Genomic DNA, 20,868 nt, shown 5'->3' on the forward strand with positions numbered 1-20,868 from the left:
TAGTGAGAACGTTCGTTTATAGAACACTTCAAGCATGTTTTTCAGTTCATAAAGAGCTGCCCATTTTTACTGAACTTGTCCAGACCACACTGAAGAAATTTGCAGACCAAAAAAAAAAAAAAAGATACAAGATAGAATACCCAGCTATGAATCTGTCATACCAGTATTTTGTTTAGATCAAAATATGTGACTGACTCATCTAAATACTTCATTTTTAACTAAGGAGCTTCATTTTTCACTGAGCTATAGCATAAAAGCAGAAAGATCTCTGGAGGAAACCCAGGGTACTCCCCTAATTCCTGTATAGCTACACCTAATGTAAAGGGTGAGAGGCAGCATGGTGACCCCTTGAAGTCAGGAATACGAGTTCAAGTGCTGCCTTGGACTCACATAAGCTGTATAGTCCTAGGTAAGTCATTAAGAATGTAAGTCACAAGGAGTAGTGTTGATCTGCAGTAATGGAGGGGGTTTTTGCAACAGGAGTTTCTCACCAATAAAATCAGGTCTGCACCAAAAAGAAGGTACATGCATATAATAACAGAATGCCTTAATTTTCTTACTTGTCAAATTTGGCCTTCCCCCATGCCACTACAGTTGCCTTGTTTATCTTTCTTTACTAGGGACCCAAATTAAAACACTCTCCCGACCACTGAAGTTGAAAATGGATGGCCAAAACAACTTTCACATACACTCTCCAAATAGATTTCCCTTAGGTGGGAACCTAATATGAATTTAAAGCTACACACTTGCAAAATACAGTTGCCACAACATGCCACAAACTTATAAAGGGGAAAATGAAGGATTACTTTCATATGGCATCTACCTGGTGGAAAGAGTAGGGTAGAGTAAAGAAAGAACAAGACTCAATCTTTCTACTTTTTATGTTAGGTCTACGAAGATCATAATCTTGATGTAATCATGAAGACAAAGCAGGATCTTACCAGGGCAACATAGAGAATAAAAACTAGAACTCTAGAAGTTTTACTAAATAATTAGTTTGCTTTAATACCACTAGGCTCTTCTCACATTGATTAGGCTAATTATAGTAACAATAAAAAAAAGGGACCTGCCGTTCGTGGCAATTACTCCTTTAGTCATTTCATAAATTGACTTTTCTAAACAATCTTATAGCTATTGGTAAATCTATAGCCAGATATAGAGAACGTAACAGAAAATATCTCATGCCAATGCTCCTATAAAGCAGAAGGATAACCTGATTAGTGTTATTCAAAGGACTTGCCTTTTACTTTTTTTATGAACAGGTTACAAATGGCTTCAGAAGTTGGCAACTGAAGAATGAAATAAGCTGATTTAAGTTATTTTTCATGCTTGCAAATTTTTTAATGATTTAATGCATTAGTAACTGCCATGAAATGTAGCAGTTTGCTTTTTTTAAAAAAAGTAATTTATCCCTATTTGGGGTGACTTGGTAGAGATAGATGATACAGAGCACTAACTGCATGTTCAAACAGGATAAAGAGTATTCGAGAGTCAAACATTTAAGTTTTTATTTGAAGCTAATATTAAGGCAATTTAACATACCTAACATGATCTGTTAATTTAACTGAAATACTTGGATACAAATCTAAAGTATCACTCAGTTAAAATACTGGAGAGATTGCTGAAATGTAGTCAAATTTACATTGCTTGGTTCTTTTATTGTATGGTATCTTAACTACAGGAATTCACATCATAGAATGCATAGTGTTGCATTATTTGACACGGTCTCAATCTTTATTCCTCCCTCTCTATTAAGATACCCTGCTACTATCTCAGTTTCTGCCCAGTGTGAAACCCCATCAAATCTGTTGATCTGGCTTATTATTGGTTAATGTTAGGAAAATGCATAATTAAAACTGCCATTATACAGGGTATGTCCACAGTCCAGTAATTTATTTTAAATTTGAGTAATTTCAAATTGCACAACCAAAACTGAACAGCAATATTTTGTTTGAATTCTCTCTTCTGTACACTCAGTGATCTAAAACACCACAATATCCAACATACACAAACCTCAGGGAAGGGTTAGTAAATACACATGAATTGGAATCATGGTGCTCTTTGTTCCTGAATGGAATGGTCCCACAAAAAAAGCACAGGATACAGCACAACATAAGGGCATCTGTTACATATGGAGTGAGCAAAACACGCTAGCATTTCTATATGTGTAACTTTAAACCTGCATAGGTTAGAGGGCCTTTTATGCTCATTTTAAAATATCAGGCAAAGTTGTCTGTACGGTAATAATTTGAAGAGCTATGCAATCCAACCAGTGCAGAAGATGCTGATTAGTGTTGTCTTTGTTGTCATTGGCAGTCTTGCATGGTCAAATACCGATTTTTGCTTTAGCTTTTCTTTGAATATACAATAAGACTTAAATGCATTTAGACAGTACATATTTTAAGCTGCTCGCGTACATTGAATTTAAGAAATTTGATATTAGAGTTTCTCTTTTTTTTTTTATAAACACTACAGAGTGCAAATCAAGTTCTTCACAACAGACTGTTTGAATGTTAAGCAGTTCTGTAAAGGAGGAGGGGGAGGAAAAAAGCCCACATGAACAAACATTTAAACTATTACCCTTTGAAAATAAATTCTAAGATGATGTGGAATGTGAAATAAAGGTTCAAACATAGGTGATCCAAGTTTGCTCTAGGAAAAAAAAGTCCTTCATGAAACAAAGGTTACAAGAACACGAAGCAAAACTCTGTTGCTTTTTTCCCTGTTATGAATTGAGAGGTGGGTTGGGACGGTGGAGTTTCAGTAAGAAGACAGCCAGCTCCAGGATCCATTTTCTGCCTCACATGCTGTACCCAAAGCCAGGTTGTGGCTGCCCATAGGGAGGCGCAGTGTAGCCATAGCCAAAAGGTGCTTGAGGAGGAACTGCCACACTGGGCCCTGCTGTCAACATCAACTGTGGCTGACCTATAAACAAGAGGAAAGCAGCTGTCATTGGCATGTGAAAATGGGGTTCTGACACCAAATGAAGCTCAGTTGTTAGAACAAACGGGATGAAACTGTTCCCCCTTTCATATGCAAAGAAATTTATTCTACTAAAGGAGTCATTTGGCAACATCCACAAATGAAAAGGTAAGCTTATCAAAATCACAATTGGGATGTACTTTTTATTATTCACTCAACTATCTTTTACTGGCTGCCATATGAGAAGTGCCATTGTTGTTAAAAATATACAAAACAGCCCCGGCCTTTGATGATCTTACAGTTCAGAAGAAGAAAAGATGTATAGAAATAACTGGGCACAATTGATAGAATAAAAAAGTTCAGAAGCACACAAGTATTCTATGGAATTAGCACTTCTAGCATGGAGAGCTTCTGAGAAGAGTGTGGATTTGAGCTGAACTTTGAAATACTGGTAGAATTCTGAAAGAGACAGGGGAAAAAAAAACAAGGCTTTTCCATGCTTTTCCCTAAGAGAAGAACATGAAGTAGGGGGGAAAAAAACCCCAGAGCTGGAAAAGCACCAATGTCCAGGAGGATGGAATCACCCAGCTTAGTGTAAACAATAGGGGCTGAATCAGAAAACAGATCCCTTAACATTCTCTTCCATAAATTTAAAATTACTCTACAGTCCAGATGAGAGGTATGAGTTTTAATTAAGGTCCAGATGAAAGATAGGAGTTTTAACTAAAGTGGCATCAGCAGCGAGAATGGAAAGGTGGAGACACTAGAAATCAACAGGAAACAGACAAGATGCAGGTGAATGGAGAAGAGGACAAAGACAGATGTTGAACCTAGATAAAGGAACATGAGGGTTCTATTAATAGAAATTAAGAGGAAAATAAGCTGGTTAAGAGTTATATATATATATGTGTGTGTATATATATATATATGGATATGGATATGGATATGTATGTATGGCAATGTGCACCTAACTGCTTAAAACTATTGTGTGCCAACAGCAAAATAATGTTTATAGTTTTAAGTCAATAAAATCTGGGTAATCACAGTTCTAATTAAGCTTATGTTAAATATAATCCAACTCCTTCAACCAAAGATCATTTGAATATGAAATGCCCAGTTGAACAATGCCTTCTGAATCCTTCTAGCAAAGATCTGTTCCCAGGAAAGAGGAAATCTGACAACAGGCAGGAAAAAAAATCCTAGCACTATTAACCTTGAAATGCATGAGACTGAAGTAACTTATGTAGTACAGTAACAGTTTCCTCAGTCGAACTGAGAGTTGTCCATAGATACCTGTAGCAAACCTGACCTACAAAATTTTTTTCCCTAAAGACACTTGTTCTATAGGGAGTCATGCTCTCAGAACTAAAATCTACAGTTTAAGTGAGTGTATGCACACCAGTGTAACACTAAGAAAACAGCTACATCAATCTGAAGTGTTTCATCCAAATTCCTATTTCCACAGAAATTTTTTTTTGCTAGTGGCTCAATTTAAAAGTTGTACATGTCTCTCATTTTCTACTAAGTGACAGGCCTTGTAGTTCACAAATTAATCTCTACACTGACTTCAGAGGAACACTTATGTTAAAGATTCCATTCACCTTGAAATAAAGCAATGAAGGCTATGTACTCATTAAATACAAAAATTTGAGTAACAAATTTTTTAAAGCTTTTTAGTTTAAATTTTCATATCAAATAATCTATTTACCTTACCTATTTACCCAAGATTTAACTTGTATCCAAGAAATGATCTGGGGATCAGGTTAAGCAAATTTATTCGTTTAAAGAAGAAGCAGTGTATATGTATGTGAATGTGTGTATGAAGGTAGGTATGTGTATATGTATATGCATGTACATACATACACACATTTATTTGGGAGATAGTCTCCATATCTTGCCCAGCTGGAACTGCACTGGTCACTCATGGGGTCTAAAACCAATAATGACTGACACTGCTTTGACCTGCTTTGTTACTAAGCTAGGTTTGTTGCACCTCCTTAGTCTGGTGTCCCCCTGTTCTAAAGACTCCCCCATATTGGTGCAAGACTTGGTGTGGACACACAATTCCCTTAGCCCTACTACAGCTCGGATGTTCTGAGATCAAATGATTCACTAGCCTTAGCCCCCCAGTAGCAAGAATTACAAGCATGTATCATCATGTCTAGCAGCAATGCTATGTTTAAAATTTTTTTTTCAACAGACAAAATTCTTCAATTTCTAATTGCTCCTTAAGCTACTAAGGAAATTTCAATGTATTACTTATTTGATAATATTTATTAAACTTATTAAACACTACATATTTTTCATTCATTAGTCAGTCAACTAGCTATGGGTCTATTATTTGATAGATGGAATCAAAAGTAAGCTGATAAATGATAGCCCATCTGTGAGTCTCTAATATTAATTTGAGAATTAAATGTTATAAAGAAAGAAGATGCGGGCAGCTAGGTGGCGCAGTGGATAGAGCACCGGCCTTGGAGTCAGGAGGATCTGAGATCAAATTCAGCCTCAGACCAAACACCTGACACTTACTAGCTGTGTGACCCTGAGCAAGTCACTTAACCCCAATTGCCTAAAAAGACAGAAAAAAAAATTGGAAAAAAAGAAGGGCAATTTTGCTAAGCTCTATACCTATATGGTAGAAATTTAGATGAAAGGTAGTTCTCTACCCCCTTCAGTGTTCTGATTATCTGGATGTATCATCACTGCAGGAATACTATTTTTTTTTTTTTAACACTAAATGAGCAAGTAGGGTTCAAATAACATGACCTATTTAGGAGTTGTGTTCAACATGAAAATGAGTAGTGCTCTGAGAAACTTTTCATGGGTTTATGACCAGTTTCTTAAATAGTAAAATAGGCTGATGGTCTTCCTTTATTTTGTCATCTCATAAAACTTCCTATTAACTGAAAGCCAAGTTTCTTATTTAACCATTTCTGTTCCTATTTTGTGGTATATTTATTAATAAAGTTTAAATCAATCCACTGTTTATATCTGCAAATAAGTGGCATTACCATAAACGATGGGTTGCGTCTCTGTAGCCTGCTCCTCTTCTTTTCTCAGAGATTCAGAAGCATCCAGTTTATCCACCTGGAGAAAAACAGGTAATGCTAATCAACACCCAAAAAGGCTTCATACACCTATTTTTTTCTGGCAGAAAGTGGAAAAGCCTTAGTGTGTTAAATACTGTCAAAACCGGACTTGAAAGAACATTCTCAGGCCCCCTCAGATTCAAATGGTTATGGTCATACATCAGTCAAGGTTGTTTTTCAGCATTGTTGTTATAAACCCTCAAGAAGGAGGGATTTATAACTGTCAAAAGCTCACGCCAGGCTAAAACTGGACATGCTAGGATGCAGCCTGAGGGAAGGAGGAAGAGGAGAGGGAACCATTTAAACTGAAGTTTGCCTCCTAGTTAAACGGGACCAGAAGAAACTGACGAATTCTTGGAAAAGAGGAGAGCATCCCTCACCAAAATAAAGTAACTTTCTCAAAAAGTAAAACCAGCAGGCTAACTTGACAAAGATTAACAATGGCACTGTAAACTATACTTTGTCAAGACTGTATGGGTCCAGATGACACAAGTTAAGCCTTTCCTGAAGCTTTCAAGACCTAAGTAACTCCAGGCTCCATTTTCTTTTTTAAAAGGCTACACATTAATATTACATGATATCTACCTAGCTTTATTTTGACCAAACTCTTTTTGTACATGTAACTATACTTTTATTTAAAGGCCAGAAAAAGACTATGAGAAGCAGTGTGGTATAATGGAAAGCTGGCCTGGCTCAGAAGGATCTGGGTTAAAGTCTCACCTCTGACACATCAGTTGTGTGTGACCCTGAGGGAGACCAGTGCCTAAGGCTACTCAGAACAGCAACTGCAGAAGAGGTGCTGATCTGTACTGATTGAAACAAAGTTCTTCATATGGGAAATTTCCCTATACCAATAAATCACAGATGCAGGCCTATTCAGCAAAGACTAATAGACTAGCTACTTTGCTAAGTGGCTAAAGTCACACTAATTACCAAAACATGTGGAAAGGAAGAAATGGGACCCCAAAAATGTGGCTAGGGAGGAATCCAGTAGCTTAAAGGAAATGTGGAGTGGGAGATGGGGGGCACTGTAGGCAGAGGGTGGGGGTATGTGTGTGTGTGTGCGCGCGCAAAAGGCAGACAGTAATATGTGTGCACGTTTGTGCATACATGAAGGGGGCAGGCAGTAGAGAAAGAGGGAAGAGAAAGAGAAGAGAAAGAGGAGAGAGCCTACTTGTGGTACTCGCACGCACGCGTGTGTGTGTGTATAAAAGGCAGGCAGTAACATGTATGCATGTTTGTACATACATGGAAGGGGCAGGCAGTAGAGAAAGAAGAGAGGAGAGAGGGAGAGAGAGAGGACAAAGAAACAGGAGGAGAAAGAGGAGAAAGGAGAGGAAAGAGCCCACGTGTGATGCACATGCATGCGTATGCGTGTGTGTGTGTGTGTGTGTGTGTGTGTGTGTGTAGGGGACAGGCAGTAATGTGCCACTGGGGCCTAACCAACAACATGTGAGAATACAAAGAACAGTCTGGGTCTATCATTATATATGGCCAAGTCTCCCTATCTTATTAGGTTTTACTTTCAGAACATTATGTACATAATTTCTCAAAGTCATGGTACCTTGATTTATAGTAAAGGGGAAGACAGTTTAGTATCTTTCAAAAAGATATGTGGAGTTATAAACACCAAAATGTTATGAAAAGCTGTAATAATCAAGATATATACAGGGCTGTTAAAGTGTAAGACTTGGCTTTGAGGTTTCACAATGCAAAGCATGACAGCCAGGTTTGCTTCACACACTTACTAGCTGTGTTACCCTGGCCAACCAACTGAACTTCTCTTAGCTTTAGTTTCTAATTTGCAAAATGGAGGCAACATCCATAGTACCTACCCCACAGGGTTGTTATGAAACTCAAATCAAATATATATATAAAGTGCTTTATCAACTTTAAAGCGCTATATGTGTTAATAATTAAAGCATTAGTTACTGTTTGGTTTCTCAAAAGTTAACTCTCTGCCCACAGTGGATCCAACAGTGAAAGGTTTCCATATACTTAATACTTTATATTACGCTATAATCCATAATAATTATGCAAAAGACCAGTTTACCTACAGAAATTAAACCATAAACTGAAGGTCAACCATAGACTCTTCAGATGAAGTGGGGTTATCCTTCCCCAGGAAAGTGTTCTACAAAAGGCAAAAAAAGGAATATTGCAGCCTAGATGTTTATGTCCCAAAATACCCTAAAAAAATGACAAGCTAAACACTAGTATGTAAGCATTATTATCCAAAAGTACATTTCTGCAAACTAGAGTTAATCCGTCAAAAATAAATCCACAGCTCTTGAGTCTGTTAATAAAGCTCTATGCCATCAAATTATTACTCGGGATCTTATGAAAATTCCCAGAATCAAATCATGCTGAGTAATTTACTCAAGCAACTATTAAAAAAAATTACAAATGTTTATAGATTTTAAGGGGAAGGGGGGAATCTTAAGTAAATGCCTGTTTAAAGTCCACATTAGGGTAATATGCTCAACATAACTCCTGTTATAGAGACAAATGGAAGATTTAGACACACTAGAATGTTGAAATACCCAAGCACTGACATAGGCAGGCTGGGCACAGGAAAGGAGGAATACTGAAGGGGTAGCATCAAGCTAAGCAAAAAGTTTAGATTTTTCCAGACACAGGGACAGCCTCTGGCAGAGAAATATCCAATTTTAGCTTTCATTGACCCAGTTTGCTTGAATGAAAAAGCGGAGAATGTTTTAATGAACACAAGCTTTTGTTAAAAGAGCTGTAACAAAAGTTTCTGATCCTTGAATAAAAAGACAAGTAAGCATGTCACTGGGTTCAGTTCATCCACGCTATTTGAAAGATCATTAAAATGTAAAAAGGCTTTTCCACAAAGACTGCAATAAGCTGCAGAGGAAAAGTTAACATGCAGTCAGTTATCTTGTGTATGTGTGCATGAAAAAAAGGCAAAAGTACTGAAGCAAGAAGTGAGGTCTGAAGATGGTTGTTGCCATACAGGCTCCCAAGAAACACACACAGCCCACAGCAATGCTTTAGAGTTTCAGAAATAGTGTGATGTAATTGCAATGACTGTTGTACATGCTCAGTTTAAACAATGCATACACTGCAGTTCAATTACCCGTTTTTCACACACACGCTTTCTTACTGCCTTGCTTACTAGCTGCTGAAGAGCCTCACACACAATGTATTTTACTCAGGTTTGCCCTAAGTTCCAGTGGTGATTTCATTTGGGTTCAATATAAGCCCTTCCAAACGCTTTTAAGAATTTGTGTCATCCTCCTTCTGCTTTCCCAGCCCCTGGCCACCAACCACATTCTTTGAATGTGATACAAGTTTTCAAAGCCTTTCATTTATATTGGGATGCAGAGAAGTCTAATCAAGGAGGCAGGGGCTATAAGCAACATTTATAAGATCTTCCTAGGAATAAACCAACATCAGGAAGAGAACAAACTGACAGGGGTTTTAAAGATGTGCCTGATGCCAAAAAAAGACAGCTGCTAATACTGTGGTCATCATAAAATGAAATATTCCATGCTGGCTCAGCAACAAGATACATCAAGTTAAATTGTATTAAAACTTATTTTTTATTAAAAAGAATTTCACTTTTTTCTTGAGAATGTACTAGCACCATAAGAACTGGACACCCAGAGAAACATGAGGAAAGTCACTTCGGAAGCAGCTAGTATCTTCTCTCTACTTTTAGCAAAAAAATTAGTAATAATCAAGAGATCAGAAACTGGATCACAGTCCTTCAATGTGAAGTAAGAAAAGCCGTTAGGGCATATATTTTTCATCAACTGTCAGGCAGGGTTGCAAAAGTCAAACCAGAGGCTGTTTTAATTTAATTTGTTCCATGTATTTGAGAGAAAATCCTACTATGGTCCAGATACCCTGACAGAGAAATCTCTTATACTTTGGATTGAATAAGGAAAACATCTCAGCATCCTATTTTTTAAAAGACATTTTTAAGAGACTGTGAACCAACTACTGATTAGCCTCCTGCCCTTCCTAAAGGACTATTGGCCGATTAGTAGCAAACATCTACTAATTTCCTACAGCTCTATTGTAGATATGTTTCAAAGGACTTGCAGAGGCTTTAGTGAAATTTTGTTGGGGGGAAAAAAAGCAGCAGCAGCAGTGTAGAAAAGGTAGGAAGGAAAAAAAATCATGCAGATTTCTTAGACTTAGTCCTCCAGACTTAAAGATGGAAAAGAATCAACTTTCACCTTTTCCTTTATTGCATCAACCTGCAAAGGAATTCAGAAGGTGCAGCTTAGAAAAAATTAAATTCCATATTGAGCATAAAAAGGTAGAATCAGCAACAAAGGTTTAGGGGAGAAATAATTCACCACTAAAAAGGTACAGGAGAAGTGAAAATAAAGGGCACACTGGAAGCAAACTTTAGAGTCAAATCAGTTTAACTTCAAAGTCTATTGCAAAAAAAGTGTATTTATACTAAAGTGAGAAGCAGCTTAATCCACAGTAAATGTATAGCACTTAATTTAACAGCAGCTAAGAGCCCCTCATCACAATATTAGCTATTAAGCACATTAGAAGAGATCTCTGTGACTATGGAGAGAAAGTAACATTTCATTGACTAACTACTTGATTTCTGTAGCACTTTATTGATGTCTTTTTTTTTTTTTGCTTAAACTAACCAAATACTTTGGAACCTAAAAAGTAGTTAATTGAAGGAAAAAAGAAATAGCAATTTTATGTGAACCATTAGGCAAATGTTCTTTAAAAAACAAATAATCAAGTATGCCGATCTGATGAGTCATCCATATTTTAGGCACCTATCTTATTCCTCAAGACAGGATAAATAGGTTCTCTTAGAGTATATTTCCCTATGTTAGAATAGTAAAATCACTAGATGAGGGAGTGTGGTAAGGAAGGTACAAAAATCCTTGTTGGTCTCCAAAGACTTTCTTTATTGCAAGACCTAAAACTAAGCCCAGAGGAATCGTAAAAAAGTAGAGAAAAGTGCCTTTTTTCTAAATATATTTACACAAAAGACAGCAATTCCAAAAAGGCAAGTTTGGTAAGACAAAGTTTCACAAATGTATAATTAGGCCCCCCAATTTAATTTACCTGTTAATGTTTAGTTAAGTCAATTTCCTTTGATAATCAATACCATCAGGTGCAACCTATCAGAAAAGTATGTGCCACTTCCTAAGGCCACAAACACACTATTACTACTACTAAAAAATCAAGCTACAAAAGGATATAATTGGCATAAAGGCAATTCATTTTATTAGTTATAAACATCTGGCTAATGGATGTGAATTACTACTGAGACTTCTGAATACTGGATTGGGGGAAGGATTGTTCTGAAGAAATGAGTTTCTTCACCAAGAGATAAAAAGGGTGGGGAGAGAGGAAGAACTTAGAAGTGACCTTACTCATACACACACTAGGGTGATATACTGAGAAGTCATTTCCAGTGCCTCAGATGTCAAAGTGGGCAGGGCAATGGGGTAGGGGACCCTGAGTAACAAGAATTAGAGCCATTTTTACATAATTGATTTGAAACAAATCAAATCTACTTAAAGAATCTCACCTCTGAAACCTAAGACTGTACATGAAATTTTGCATTTGCTTGAAGCAATTATTGATGAATATGTTTAAAAGATAACTCCTTACCTTGGACAAGTATTCCTTCATGACCTGGATAAAATAGGGCATGGCAAAGTCCATGATATTGTGCCTCCACGCAGTTTCCAACACAACATCTGGTCTTAAGAGATCATAACAGGTGAAGAGACAAGCTCCAAAGCACTCTCTCTTTTCTTCCTGCAAAAACCACTGTAGCAGCTCTTCTGCCAACTCTGTATCTTTGGATTCAGAGGCATACTGCATTGCATCCTAAGAATAAGAAAGGGAAATTTTTTTAAAGAATTGTGTGTGTGTGTGTGTGTGTGTGTGTGGGTGTGTGTGTGGGTGGAATGGACTGCATTTTATTATGCATCGGGGTTTTAAAAATCACAAAAGGAACAGAATGAGCCCAAGCCCCTTACATTAAGGAGGACATGGCACCCTCAAAATATCTTACATTGATTTGAGTTGAGCTAGATGAGAAAATAGAGCAATACCGCCCAGAAATTAAGCTTTACCTCAGTTTACTACTTTAGTTTTGTGAGGCTTTTTTTTTTTAAGTGGGAGGAGGGAGGACATGGGGAGCAGCAAAACTCAGCAGAAGATTTCACACTAGGGGCAGCTAGGTGGCACAGTGGATAGAGCTCTAGCCTTGGAGTCAGAAGGACCTGAGTTCAAACCTGGCCTCAGACCCATAACACTCACTAACTGTGTGATCCTGGGCAAGTTACTTAATCCCAACTGCCACACCAAAAAGCCAAAAAGCAAAAAGATTTCACACTGATAAATTCATTTTGCATTAACTAGATTGCACTGGAGACTAATATACTACTTTAAGAGTTAAATACTTTGATCTGTCCCGTGTGAGAGTTTTGATGTCTTCCTTAAGGTATACAACAATGATCGTTTTATAGAACACAAAATCTGAAAGTATCCCTTATGATTAAGACAGAGGTTCATAATCCAGTCTTGGAAATGGTCTTTTTTCAAGGTTTTTTTTCCTATTTACTTTAGGTTAGACTCCCCCTTCCCTTCTACTCTTAACTTTATCTACCTTATAAAGTCGGTCTTTCTTGCATAGCTCTACACTCTGTTTCCAGCGATTGTTGCCTTTGAAGAGATACGCAGCAATTCTTCTAAATTCAATAAGTTCATGTTTCTCCAAACGTTGAGCAAGAGAAATATTATCAAAATTGTCATATGCATCTATTGACGTTCTCAGTGCCTTAAAAAAAAAAAAAGAAATTAAAAGAACAAACTGACGTAACATCTTTAAAAATTTGTGTTCAGTCCTACCACTGGCATTACTGAAACAAAACCTGCCATAATATTTTGTATCTAAACATTAGCCATGTGAATAATCCACAAGTTTCTTCCACTAAGTCTGTTTGGACTATAAAAATGTTTATAACAAAAGCAATGCTTTGAAGGTTTTTTTTTTCTTTCAAACATGCTCAAAATTGGCAAACAATTTGGATTTGGTTGTGAGGTTTTTAGATTTGTGCTCTGCAAACCAATTTCTATTCTTGGGAGAGAAATGGACCTGGTCTAGACTAAATGCCTATTAACTTTATTGTCTTAAGAATCCTCACTAAAAAGTTTGATACAGGCAAACATTTGCCCTTCTGTCAGTAATCAAACCAACATCAATATAGCACTTTGAAATATGTAAAGTATTTCACATAGGAAACTTAAGGCTTGGAATGATTTGCAGATGACTAGTATTATCAGGGTCAGGATTTGGATCAAATACTTCAGTTACCATACCAAACTGTCATAAGTTAATGGTCAGGAAGTAGAGAAAAAAGAAAAAAAAACAGAATAAAATGACTGGAACAGTTATTTCAAGGTGAAACTTAAGTTTGGGGAGCTTAAGGGGCCAAACATTTTCTATTCTTTAGATTCTATTCTTTAGGTTGCTATATAAGGGTAGTCAAAGCTTTTCCCTCCACCACCAGCCCCTCCCACAAAAAAACCCTCAACAAAAAACAAAAAACCCAAACACTTCTAGCAGGGTTTTGGAGCATTCTGCTTTAGTCATTAAAGCATTTATACATGAAAATTTCTCAAACCTCATAGTATCACTGTTTAGGCTCCAAGTCACATGAATAAAGCTGAATCAGTGTTATAAAAAACCTTTTATTACCTACAACCTACTTTATAAACCAGAAGGAAAGAATAAAGTAAAAATATAAGGCCTTGTAATTTACCCATTTTTCCTATGACTATAACTAAGTGTTCAAAGGCATACCAAAGAGCCAAAAATGTTTTACCTGGTAATCTTCTTCTGTAATGAAGAGGTTATTTAATGATTCATTCACCGATTTGTTGTTATGGTTTTGAACTGAGCGTAGGTATGGTTTAACCAATGGAAGCTGTTTAACCTTTGAAACAAGATTATGGAGTTAATGTAGCACATTTTAAATCCAAGTTACTTAGAAAAATACTCAGGGCTCAGATAAGCACCCTCTAAGTAGGATTAGTTAAAACCATTACCTTACTGAAATAGTTGACAGCACGAGTGTGATCCAGTCTTGGAGACAGTACCATCAGAAGGTCATTTAGTAGCAGAGGCTTGAATTCTAAATAGAATTGTATTGCTCTATAATACAGTTCCACATTGGCTACCTGAAATGGGAAGATTCAAATATAGGTTGAAGTTAGGTTTATTTTAATTCAAAGAATTCAATATACAAAGATTTCACATTCTGATGGCACATGTCTACCTTGGTAATGATATCTTTAAACTGTCCTTCTTTCCATGCATCTGTTGGATGATTCATCATAGTAATTATGGCATTGTCATATTCTTCATATTTATCATATAAAAATACCAGCTCTGCCCAAAGATGTGCTTGTTCTGCAGCCCTTAGCACCTGCATATAGGAAAAAAAGATTAAGGTACTAGTAAATGTGGGCTAATTCCATTTAATACATTTCAAATAGATTAGTATCCAGTATTATAGTTTTAGCCATTCAACAAAGATAATCTACCTTTGGAATATTCACTCTGGACCAGAACAACTCCAAATGTTCCCTCATTTTCTGTGGCTTGAATTTTGAGTAGAGAATTGCTAATTCAGTAAACATTCCCATGTGGGCTCGCTCAAGCCCCAGTGCTGCTTCCAACATGGTTATCAGTTCTTCAAAGTACCCTCGATCCTGAAAGAAAGAAATGCACCATTCAAACAAGGGCTGTTCCTTGTGGTATGTGGGGGTCATGAATGTCAAAGACCCTTCTTCATTACCTGATAGTAGTTTATGAGCTCCTCTAGTTCATCGGCGTGTACCACAATATGAAGCCCACACATCTGGGCCAAGCGGAACTCTTTCCCATCTACACAGGCAAAGCAGACCTAGGGATATGAAATACAGATGATTGTCTCTAAGAAAAACAGCTACATAGCTGGCTGATGATCTAATGTAGGTATGGCGCTGCTGAAAGATCCCTCCTAGGGAAGAGCAAAGGTCTGAAAGTTTATCCTAACTTTTAAAGAAATCTGAAATTATGTTTCCAGGTACCTCCTTCCATGTTCTAGTGCTGTTAGCTTTCCGGGCCCCATCAACAGCTGCCTGATATTCACCCAAGTGAACTAGGGTAGATGCCAAGCGACCAAAATTGGAAACATTGTTGTACAACAATTTAGCAGCATCATACATTTTCTCATCATAACAACGGTCCCCAACCTGGGGGGGAAAAAAAAACAGTTGGTTATCAGTCTCAGCCATACATAATTCTCCTTCTACCTAGCTCCTGAGCTGTGATTTGCTGATACTAGTCACACTTCACACAAGAGCTGTTCAACAGCTCCTGAAAGAAATGGAACAAGAACCTTACTTGTTGAATATGAGCATTATTTGGCCCATTGATGAATTCCTCCAGCTCTGCAAGGCGATTGGTCTTAGCCAGAGCAAAGATCAGTTCCGTTTCTACATAGGACTCACGAGCCTTCTTGCGAGCCATTTGCAGGTACTTAACCAGTTCTTCCCAGTTGCCTGGAGATAGAAAGAAAAATAAGCTACATGGAAAATCCCCCTAGAAAGCCCTATTAATAAAGTGAAGAATCTTAAATGGTATCATTTCATTTCCCTTAAAAAAGAGCTTCCTAGGGGCAGCTAGGTGGCGCAGCGGATAGAGCACTGGCCTTGGAGTCAGGAGGACCCGAGTTCAAATCTGGCCTCAGACACTTGACATTTACTAGCTGTGTGACCCTACACAAGTCACTTAACCCCACTGCCTAGCCAAAAAAAAGAAGCCTCCAAAAAGCCTCCTACAGAAATAGTGATAAATTAGATGAGTCTGAAATTATTCTATCTTCCTGCCATAACAGCAAAGAATTAACCAGTTTCTTTTTCTTGATAGGTAAGGCTAAAAGAAAAATCTTATTGTTATAACAGGCAAGATAGGCATTCCCTCCTATTCACCCCCATCCCCATAACGGGAGAAAACATAAGGTAAAAGAAGCACATGACGCTTAAGCAACATCCCATGAGAGTTCAAGTTTAGGCAATATAGTTTCAAGTCTTTTGTTTTTTGGTTTTTTTTTTTTAAGACAGATTGACACCTGAGAAGGCAACTTAAATTTCGAGATCAGATCTTTAGATCTATGATCTAAAGAAGGAAGGTATCTCAGAAACCATTTAATCCAACCCCCTTACTTTACAGATAAGGAAACTGAAGTCTAGGGTTAAGGTCTTATGGGGCTCCAACACAACTCAGGACTATTCACTACTCAGCTTTAATTGAGGACTAGATAACATATGTGCCCCTGAAACATTTGAGTCATACCACTAGTATTGGCAGCCTGAACAACTTCCATGTAAGATGAAGGATCATCTGCTTTGATATAGGAATCAATGGCTTCTTTCACCATCCCTTTCTGCAACTGAGCCTTTGCAAGCTGACTCCATACTGCAGGTTCATTGCAGCGTTCAGCAAACTCATATGCACGATCCAGGTTTCCAATGTGTTCAATCAAGACCTAAGAAATAAATTTTTAAAAATTAGTAGTGAAGGCAATGGCTAAATTAGTTAAATTTGGGCTTTTCTACAACTAACAGAAAAAAATTGCTGGCAACTTGCCTTTTTATTGCTATAATAAGGGTGTATACAACTATTAACTGGAATGAAAGGAATATGAGGTTAAATAATTTGTCATAAATGGCTGACTGAAGTTTTACCTGCACAGCTGACGTATTGACATCAAATTTCCTGAAAATGGCAAATGCCTCCTCAAACAACTCATTGCTGATTGCAATATTAGCAATATCAGGAGCATCATAATTATCTAGTCGGTTGATATATTCCATAACACGGGTACGGTCGGCTTTAATTGCAGTGAGGATAAGGAGGTTTTGTAGATTCCTATTAAGGACAAGTTAGCATCACTTGAATGTAATATGTTCAAGAAACTATTAGGCATAAATACATATGAATATCAAATCTGGATGGTTGGAAGGGGAAGGTGGGCATAAGTTGGAAGTATTCATAATCATAGCCATACAAGAAAGTCATTTCTTTTCTTTCAAGACTTACTCAAGCTGTAGCCAAAACAAAAATAATTTAGCTGTGCCTCTGCCACCATTTATAAAAATCTTACACATGATGTGAGCATCAAATGGAATATACCACAAAGAGCTATCACTCACAACATACCTGTGTTCACTGAACACTGAATTGTCAAGAACAATTTTCTCCAATAGTTCAATAAGTTCATTGGGAAGGTCTGCAGTCATGAATGCCTTGACAGTAACAGACACCTCTTCAGGATCCTGAGTCTCAGACAAGGCTGTCTGTACAACCTAAAATATTAAGAACAAGAAACTCAAGTTAAAGACCTGCCCCTCTCTCCTACCCTTTGCCAGTGACAAGAACAGCTAGAACTGTCAATGCATCATAACCACTCTTACCTGGTCAATCAGGGGCCTCCTGTAAGGGTTGCTCTCTAAGAGAACACTACCCCAAAGCTCTGGATCCTTACGGCGAACCAAATAGCGGGAAAGACTTTTGAAGAGAGAGTTTTCATTGCAAACCTACATAACAGGAGAGAGAAAGTTTAAAACTTAAAGCTAGGTCTAACCACCTCTCTCCTATCAAAAAAAAAAAATATCCCATGCCTATTTTCCACTGTTTAAAAAACAAAACTATAGTTCTATTCCTGACATAATGAAAGAAAAAAGGTATTCACTGATATAAAAGTTCTTTAAAATAATCTACTCCAGTTCTGAGAACTACCTAAACCCATCCCCACAAACTCTTAGCATATACAGTTGGTAGAGTCTTTTCTATTCACAATATGAAAGATACGCACATTAATAAGTTCCAGATCACACTGGCCACGTTCATAAGCCACACATGCTAAGTGGGGATCCCTCTTCTCACAATACTTTCCAACAACACGACTGTCATAATAGGGATTTTCACGAAGAAATCTTTCCGGGTTGTTGTTACTGTCAATGTAGATTTTAGCTAATGCATTGTGAGTAGCAGGCTCCTCACAACCCTCATGAATTCTGGCTTCTAGCCAAGGCAGTAGAAGTTTTAATCTAGGAAAAAACACACAAACCTTTATTATAAATACCCATCTGACCCTTGGTGTAATCTCTAAAATGCAATACTTGTAAAGTGCTTTCAAACCTTTAAAGCACAATATAAATGTTAGCTACTAGTATTACTATTACATTATCCAAATTGTTAAAAGATGCTGCCAAAGTGAACAGCAAAATATTCTTTCCTGGTAATACAACACATACAGTAGTCAGTGCACGGAGCATTTATACCTGATGAAATGTTTGAGTGACCTACAAACTGAGCTTCTGAACCTACAAAACTTAGGATCTGACTGTGAGGTATTACCCAAGTACAGCCATCCATGAGACTCAGCCAGAAAAGCAACTCAATGAGGTAATATTAAAAATCTTAGCTGTTTAGTCAAGAACAATCTTACCTGGGACTACAAGCCAAAGGCCCAGAGGATGAGCTAAATTTCAGCTCTAAAAGGAGAGCCCTGTTATCTATGGCCAAAAGGAGAATTGTCATAAATAATGACTAACGGGAAATACTAATACTAACTGGGAATAAAACCTTTTCCAAGAAAGATTTCCCTGCTCTAAGTAAGCTTCGGCCACATGTTGGCTTTTTATTGGCTAACTCTACTTCTAGCCATTACTTAAATCTTTGCATAGAAATAGCCAAAGAGAAAGTAGGATTCAGATTTTAAGTCATAAGTACCACTACAGAATCATTATCTTATTGTAATAAAATGAGTGAAGGTGGACTTAAGATTCTACAACTAGTTTTAACCCAAGCAGATATTCTATGTTGCCTGGAAGACAAGTTTAATTATCTGATTAAAGTTTCTAGATTAAGGCAATATGACAAAAATTTTAGTGAATCAGACAATAGTTGACCTCTGGTGGTTTAGTATTTGTCTTTTAAAAAGACAATGGGATGATAGAAATACCTTGGCAATTTAGAATGAGATCGAGAGGACACATTTAAACCTATGTTTTCCTTTCTAAACATTAAAATATCTACTTCAAACAACTACAGCATCTAAAATTAATTGGATTCCTGTTATCTCAGCAGATCTTAGCCACCTACGGCAAGTAAGCTTTAATTTCTCGTAAGCTTTAATTTCTCTCCAATATTTGAAATGTTCATAAGCTTTAAATTATATGAATGTCATTAAAGGTACCATTCATGTGATATTTTTAAAAAGCATTTATTCAAGCATCTATTGTATACCAGGAACTGTACAAAGAACTTTACAAATATTACTTCATTTGATCCTCACAACTGGCAAGAAGGTGCTATTATGAAGGTGCTATTATTATGATTACTACTGTACAGCTGAGGAAATGGAGGCAGGCAAAAATTAACCAACTTGTCCAGGGTTATGCAGTTAGTAAGTATCTGAGGCCATATGTAATGTCAAATATGACGCCAACCAGTGCTCAATACACTGCATCACCAGCTCATATAAAAACCTTTATCTAAAGTTCTCTATCGAAATTTTAATATTTTCCTGTCTTCCTTGGACACTTCTAACTAGTTATCCTTATTGTTCAAGTTCTTTTGCACGAATCAAGACAGTATTCCTATTTTTATCTAGTCTATTTGTAAAGCACACTTTGTTTAGCTACAAATTCAGATGACCTAGCAATCATTAGATAGATAGCCCACCTATACTACAAAAAGCAACATTTTTCCTTGGTGATCAGAGAAGTTGCGGAGTGTAATTTTAAGATATCCTTCCATAAAGACCTGGGACAAGGCATTTGTATAACCTAACCAAGATCTGAAATGTACACTACATGTGCTACTTGCGCACTGCTAGCTTTGAGCCTTTATGCAAACACACATGACTTCATATCATAAATGAATCATGTGTCAAAGAGTGTAGAATTTTACATTTTTCAGGAGTAACATTAAAAACTAGTTTTGTACTGACTGCACTGGTCACATTGTATATGCTGCACTAGGCATATACCAAATTTAGCTATATATTGTTCTAGCTCTAACAGAGAACACAAACAATGTTGTGATAACATAGGACAGTTCTCCACCTGGTATTCAGTATCCTTTTGCTTTATAATAATTGTATAGACTTCCCCATTATGCAAATAAACAGTTACACTTTTCCAATTCCTGATCTTCTGTTTTCCATTCTAGTCTAGCCAACTTCCTAGAAATAGAAGATGCTATAAAATTGAGGAGCAATCAATAACACACAATGACAAAGAATCCTTATCAACTACACTACCTTTATCACTGATTATCTTTCTAAACAGAATTAAGTTTGGGCTAAAGACAAGAAATCATTTTATTCATTTAACAAGGACAGAGTTTCCATACCTGTTCCTCTTTTCCACTTCAGCAACAAGCTCGTCAGTAGAGAACTGACCTCTCACTACAAGAATCAAGTTCTTTATGACATCTTCAGAGCAATCAACATCAAGTAATCCTCCAATAACTACAGGAAGACGACTTGGATTCACCTACAGAAGGCAGTGATATAATATTTTAGCATTAACTCATCTCAAAGAATGCTGCCCTCGATAATATTCTTTTCCATCCTTTTAAGCAAAGGAATGTTCCTGACAAACTTATTCATTTATATTCCTCTACCAATAGTCTACTATGACATATCACAGTAGCATGTATTTGACATAAAATTCTCAAAGACTACTGTCAGGACTAGTAAGTCCTATTAAATTAAAATGGTAATGAGTACGGGCCTAACGTGACTAGCCTAGTTAAATTTGGAAAAAC

The 20,868-nt window shown here is 37.0% G+C and overlaps 1 protein-coding gene across 1 annotated transcript in view; it reads right to left on the reverse strand.

Moving 5' to 3' along the window:
• Positions 1 to 1,867: 1,867 nt before the first annotated feature.
• CLTC (clathrin heavy chain) overlaps positions 1,868 to 20,868 on the reverse strand; it is a 75,607-nt gene continuing 56,606 nt past the window's right edge. Inside the window, exons 16-32 of the mRNA XM_027870292.1 lie at positions 20,452 to 20,594; positions 17,906 to 18,140; positions 17,505 to 17,627; positions 17,251 to 17,396; positions 16,776 to 16,959; positions 16,384 to 16,576; positions 15,433 to 15,590; positions 15,117 to 15,281; positions 14,843 to 14,950; positions 14,589 to 14,756; positions 14,321 to 14,470; positions 14,091 to 14,222; positions 13,868 to 13,978; positions 12,649 to 12,819; positions 11,643 to 11,864; positions 5,937 to 6,012; positions 1,868 to 2,925 (exon numbers count right to left, since the gene is read on the reverse strand). Of these exons, the coding sequence (XP_027726093.1) occupies positions 2,801 to 2,925; positions 5,937 to 6,012; positions 11,643 to 11,864; positions 12,649 to 12,819; positions 13,868 to 13,978; positions 14,091 to 14,222; positions 14,321 to 14,470; positions 14,589 to 14,756; positions 14,843 to 14,950; positions 15,117 to 15,281; positions 15,433 to 15,590; positions 16,384 to 16,576; positions 16,776 to 16,959; positions 17,251 to 17,396; positions 17,505 to 17,627; positions 17,906 to 18,140; positions 20,452 to 20,594 (2,610 nt within the window). The 3' untranslated portion in view covers positions 1,868 to 2,800. The remainder of the gene's footprint in view (positions 2,926 to 5,936; positions 6,013 to 11,642; positions 11,865 to 12,648; positions 12,820 to 13,867; positions 13,979 to 14,090; positions 14,223 to 14,320; positions 14,471 to 14,588; positions 14,757 to 14,842; positions 14,951 to 15,116; positions 15,282 to 15,432; positions 15,591 to 16,383; positions 16,577 to 16,775; positions 16,960 to 17,250; positions 17,397 to 17,504; positions 17,628 to 17,905; positions 18,141 to 20,451; positions 20,595 to 20,868) is intronic.

This window comes from Vombatus ursinus, unplaced genomic scaffold (assembly GCF_900497805.2).
Source record: "Vombatus ursinus unplaced genomic scaffold, bare-nosed wombat genome assembly UNPS02014797.1, whole genome shotgun sequence".
In the NCBI taxonomy this organism is placed as follows: domain Eukaryota; kingdom Metazoa; phylum Chordata; class Mammalia; order Diprotodontia; family Vombatidae; genus Vombatus; species Vombatus ursinus.